At 40.1% G+C, this 6,034-nt stretch overlaps 1 protein-coding gene across 3 annotated transcripts in view; it reads right to left on the bottom strand.

The window, feature by feature from the left end:
• Positions 1–220: 220 nt before the first annotated feature.
• Positions 221–6,034, bottom strand: part of THAP5 (THAP domain containing 5) — a 28,951-nt gene continuing 23,137 nt past the window's right edge. For all 3 annotated transcript variants that reach the window (XM_089673965.1, XM_089673963.1, XM_089673964.1), the window contains exon 2: positions 221–1,734. In XM_089673965.1, the coding sequence (XP_089530091.1) occupies positions 942–1,646 (705 nt within the window). In that variant the 5' untranslated portion in view covers positions 1,647–1,734 and the 3' untranslated portion in view covers positions 221–941. The remainder of the gene's footprint in view (positions 1,735–6,034) is intronic.

Here is a 6,034-nt window from a genome sequence, read left to right as displayed (position 1 = left end):
CAAAACATTAGAAACTAAAGCATGTTACCAGATTCTCAACTACATTTTTGAAATGTTTAAACATCCTGAAGTCAATAGCAAACTAAGTTATTTCACCCAGGCTATGTCCAGAAGTCAAACTACAGGGGAAGAACAGAGGTAATTGTTACTGTTTTTGTTACAACATCACTGCCAGTTATGAGATGGCTACAAATATGCATAAATGTAATCAAGCACAGAATTTAACAAGGCAAAATACAGACAATTTTTATTTAAGGTCTTTAGATCACATGTACAATGCATACTTGAGTGAGTACTAAGTTGAACCCACATGTGCGCTGAGTGGTCAACCCAATATCTGTTAAACTTCCTATTATTATGACCACCTTCTGACACACCTCCCTGTTTCCCATAAGAAAAATGTAGAGTAATCCTGAAAGTTACTTTCTCTGTATAAAATGTTTAAACTAAACTCTAGGCACGAAGACTTTGAAATATATTCAATATCCATAAAGGATATAAATCCACTGTGCGTGCACCAAACCTAAACTATAACATTGGAAATGTAGGGGTGATATCATTACTGAAAAAAGCTGTTTGTGGACGCAGCAGGTCCACCCAATACAGGCTGTCTATAGAGAACTATTGGGGAGCCAATACAAGATGAGTTCCTTTGTGCAAGGAGAAAGCAACACTGATCAGTTATTATTGCAGGAAACTCCTGTACAGAGGAGAATTTCAAGATTTGTTTTCTGCTAGATTACTGCCAGATCTGAAAGTAATACACATAGGACATCAAGCTTTATGCAAGAATATGCATTCCTACTGTATTTAAGTACAATTTGTTTAGGCCAATCTTCAGACTATGATATAGACTACAACTAGGAGCTCAACTATATTCTGGTGAGATGCACACTGAAGATGACCAGTTTAGTGAACAATTAAATTCAATTTTACATTATTTACTGCACCATAGCAACATCAAAGCTATTCAGACAGCTGTCAATCAATTTCATCTTTTCATCTGACAACACATTTTCCTGTCTTAATTGTGCAATCAGAGATTCCAGGGATCTTAAACGAGAGAGAGTTACAGTTTCCTGCACTTCTAGAAGTGCTATTTTAGACTGCAGTTTAGCAATGGTTTGCCAGAGATGATTCCTGTCAAAATCATGTTTGCAGTATGAATGCTCGGTTTCTAGCAGCTCATCACCTGCATCTGATTCCTTGGAAAATGTATTTTCAGCATCAAAGTTTTCTTCATTAGTGAACTGTCGATCATCCAAAATGACCTGGCTTGTCAGAACAGGCTGCTTTTCTGAAACTCCATCTGGCACAATGATTGTAATAACAGATTCTCCAGTCGAGTCCAGTTGTTCTATTGTTTGCTTAATTGCTGTGAACACAAGTGATTTGTCAGAGGGTTGTGGTTTGTTGCTGAAATTATCTACATGAAATGCATTTAAATCCTCTGTCACAATGGCAGCTTGTTCTGTTAATGGAACTTCAAAACACATCTTGGAGTCTGATATGGTGTTAATGAGCATATTTTCCAAAGAGGCATGATTCAACTCGAAAGTCACAATCTGACAGGCTGACATTTCATATTCTGCCTTTGTCTGACCACAAAGTAATTCTCGGCAATCTGAAATTGTAATGCCATCCATTCTGATGACGGAAATGCAATGCAGTATACACTTCAAGTATTAATTAAACCAGTAGTAGTTGTTGCCTCATTGCTGCATTCTTTGAATTCTGTAAGAGAGGAAAAAATATAAATGTCTTCTATGTAATACTATTTCAAGGTCATAAGTCATCATGAAGATGTAATCATTGTAATATATATTTTCAAAACGTAAGAGACCAGTGTACACAAGAAACTATTAGTGTTTCACATTTTTGGGGCCCTTTCACACGGGCGCCTTCTGTTCCAATCAGCAGGGCATCTATGAGCGGATAGGCGCAGAGCGGGGTGGATGACAGACCCTTGTCCACTCAGTTGCAGCAAACATGGACAGACTCCTGCTTTGCTCTTTGGGTGGCTGGGAGTAAAGGAACTTTGTTGTCCATTTACACCTGGCTACCTCTGATCCGGTTCACCCAAACGGAAGAGGACGCAGTCCTCCATTTTTTAGCGGGCCTCATCAGATTTGGAGGTAGCAGAAGTACACAGACAAAAGTCAGTTTACAGCCATAGGAGTGCATGGACCTTTCCGATCAGGTGTGCATAAAAACTGACAAGCGAAGCTGATCAGATTTTGTGTGAACTTTCCAGTGCTCCAGGTAATTAATTTCTAAAGGGAAGCCAAGGGGACCAGGACAGAGTTGGCCTAAAGATAATGCTTCAGGGGTGCAGCCCTCCTCAGACGGGGGAAATCAACCACTGGAAAAAGAGCAGACAGGTGGCGCAAACACCTAGTGCATTATCAAGGTTTATTCAAAGATATAAAAGACAAAAACATACTCACAAACAAAGTATATATAAAAAGCTTTTGCATAATGAAGATGGCCGCAACAACGGGCAAGGTGTTCCAATTGTCAGTGCGGTCAGGAAGGTGATGCGTTTCGGGGACAAGTCCCTTTCCTCAGAGCTGCTGCAACCTGATTCGATTGCCCATGTGAAAGGGCCCTAAAGGAAAAGTTTTCCAACTAGAAAATTCACAGTCTTGCATAATTATTCAACTCACCTAAAGTTGGATTTTACTTTTTAATGCAGAAGAAACGTACTGTGTGCTATCTGCATTAAATTATTTATACCTGTTTGCACTGTACACTGTATACAATTTCGGCATCTACAGAGATGAAAGCGCTCTAGTGCATATGCTGGCAAATAAAAATGGCCAATGAGCAGAACCCAGAAACAGTAGCTGTGTGGTAGACAAGCAGAGCTTGAACTACATCCAGATAGTGAAGAGAAATCTCCTTCTGAGGTTACATAATTGGTAAGGTTGAATACAGACATCAGTCCATCCAGTTCAACCTGTGTGGGTGTGTGTATGCATTTATTTCTCTAACACTTCCCATATCCCTGTATAATGGTTACGGTATAATGACTATTTAAATGTTTTTTTAAATAGTCAACACTTCCTGCTGACATCACCGATTGTGGACTACACCCTTACCGTTATAACAGCAAAGAACACCTTATGCAGTTTAACATTTAACTGATTCTCATCCAACAGGTTCTCTTGAACAACCTAGGAATGAAAAGTTTCTCCCTATGCGAGAATCACCATTTAAATATTTATATATTGCGATCATACCTCCTAAGCGCTTCTTCTCCAGGGAAAATAATAGCCTTTCCTCAAAACAGAGGTCCTCCAGCCCCCTTAGTTTAGTTGCCTTACTTTGGACTCTCTCCAAATTCCAGCACACCCTTCCTGAGGACTAGTGATCAGAACAGGACAGCATACTCAAGATACAGCCAAAGCAGTTTTTTTTCTTTTAACGTGGTAGATTCATAGATTTATCGAGTATATTCCCTTTTTATGTATGATGATTAGTCTGCTAGCCTTGCTTGCTGCAGCTTGGCATTGCATGCTATTGCGGAGTCTGTCGTCAACCAGGGCCGCCAGATCATTATCCACCCTCGATTCCCCCAGTGGCTCTCCCCCTAGCATGTAGCCTGCATTCATATTTTTAGCCCCCAAGTGCATCACTTTACATTTCCCTACATTGAACCTCTTTCCCATGTGTTTGCCCACCCCTCTATTTTATTGAGGTCTTCTTGTAAAGTTTCAATATCCTGTTGTGAAGTTATTGCCCTGCTTAGCTTCGTATCATCAGCAAATACCAAGAATTAAGTAATTATGCCAACCTCTATATTATTTATGAAGTTAAACAGAATTGGTCCCAGGACAAAGGCCGCTTACAACTCCAAACCACTCAGAAGCTACGCTATTATCACCACCCTTTGAACACGCTCCATAACCAATTTTCTATCCAAATACATACACTATCATCCATGCCAACAGATCTTAATTTGTAAATTAGGGGTTTATGGGGTATTGTGTCAAATGCTTTGGCAAAATCTAGATACACAACATCCACAGGCCTCCCCCTAACCAGATTACAGCTTACTTCCTCATAGAATGTTAACAGGTTGGTCAGTGGTTGGTTGGTTGGTGATGTGCTGAGGCAGGACAGAGAGATGGATGCACAATATCCTGGTTGAGATGAAAGGTTGAAATCACCTTAGTAAAAGACTCTGAAGCCTTAAAACGACCTTGTGCCTGTGTAAGATCAGAAAAGGATTTTCTTTTTTTTTTTTAAACAGAAGAAAAAATAACAAAAAAAAACAACCAGTTTAGAAACACACCTCTTAGATTTGATTACAAAAAGAGTGGGACGGGGAATGTCCCTGGTAGGTTCCAAACGAGGTTTCTGAAATGCAGAGAGAATTTAACTCCCAGTGAAGGGCGAGTGCACAGGATAAACTACATGAGAGACTTCCAGTATGAAAAGTAAAGCAATAAGAGTTGACACTTGATTATAATCTGGGCCAAATGCTGATCCAGACATAATTGTAAAAAGGTCAGGATTCATCCCTCAGAATATTTTCTGGGGTGAACATTTCTTTACTTGCACCAAGTGAAAATTGTCATTCATTGTCTCAATGGTACACCTTTTGTGGGAAATAGACTTCTTTGCTTTTAGCATCATAGGAATTACAGGATCAGAGAGGCCTCCATCTCAAGACCTGGGCTTCAATAACCATGTTATTAAAGGCAGAGATGTGTATATAAGCATCTCATTTATTTACCAACGCCAGATATTCCCCTTGTCTGAGAGAAGAAAGGACAGATCTCACTGATTCCATATACAATTTTCATACATGAAGAAGATAAGTTTCCAGTATGGGACAGATACCCCCATTTGATTTTGGTACTGTAAATAGGCTTGAGTAGAAACCTTGAAACTGTTATTCTAAAGAAATTGGTACAACCCCGTGTCACGACCCGCGGTCGCCGCCACCAACAGGGCGACAATCGCACAGCCGCGACTAACAGTAATACGTCACGCCCACGGCGTCAGACCCCAGACCTGGAAGGGAGGAGGGTAGGAATGAGGCTGAGGAATGTCTCAACTAAACAGACAGACACGAAAAAGAGGGTTGAGGGGGAACTCCGCTCCAATTCTGATGAGCAAGTTTGCCACACCCCACCTTGTGCATGAAGATGGTGAATGGCAGTCATTAACCCGTTCCCATCCGGCCTATAATCAAATGACGACTGAGCAGGACTGCTCTAAATCTGAGAGGATGTCATATGATGTCCTCCCAGACTGCACTGTGGCTCCATCTGTCCACCAGACACAGCAGATGAAGATCACTGTACAGGCCCATTGCTGCTACAATGTGATCGCTGTGACCAATCACATGACAATTGGCATTCATTCATGCCAATCATTGTGTACTATTGTGTTGAACTCTGTGATTGAGCAAAGTGATCATATGATACAGATAGAGCCAATTACAGTCCATCTGTACCATGTGATTAGCTGTGGTCAATCATAGCTAATCGCACAAGTACACACTGAATGAATTAATTTCATGCAGAAAAAAAATATTGTTTATAACAGTGAGGATCACGGTCATAATTGATCATAGTGTGTAAAAAAAACCTGATCACCTCCCCACAGTACCACAGTGTTACTATTGCTCTGGTCACAGTGTAGATGAAAACGAAAAATGTAAAAAAAAAAAAAAAATCTATCACGGTCTGTTATCACCGCCATACCTGTTATATGATGACACTGTACTACACTACTGACAGTATGTTAAAAAAAGAAAAGGCAAAAAAATTGTCATTTTTTAAGAAATTGTGACAATAAATTTTTTGTTCTGCAATCTTGTATGTTGCACTTTCAAAGTCTTTAGTTTATGAATATTGAAATATGCTTGTTGCCTCCATGGTCAGCCATCAAAGTTAAAGTTTGGCCCATGACATGGGCCATCTGCGCTCAAATACTCTTCGGTTAAAACCAAGAATAGGGTCACACACACAATTGAGCCAAGGAGGACCCTGAAGAATGTAGACACCTTATAGAACTAGAT

The sequence above is a fragment of the Staurois parvus genome, unplaced genomic scaffold (assembly GCF_062004578.1).
Source record: "Staurois parvus isolate SC_StPar_1 unplaced genomic scaffold, SC_StPar_1.0 ptg000147l, whole genome shotgun sequence".
Taxonomy (NCBI): domain Eukaryota; kingdom Metazoa; phylum Chordata; class Amphibia; order Anura; family Ranidae; genus Staurois; species Staurois parvus.
Note: the sequence above shows the minus strand (reverse complement) of the source record. Positions and strands in the feature narration are given on the sequence as shown.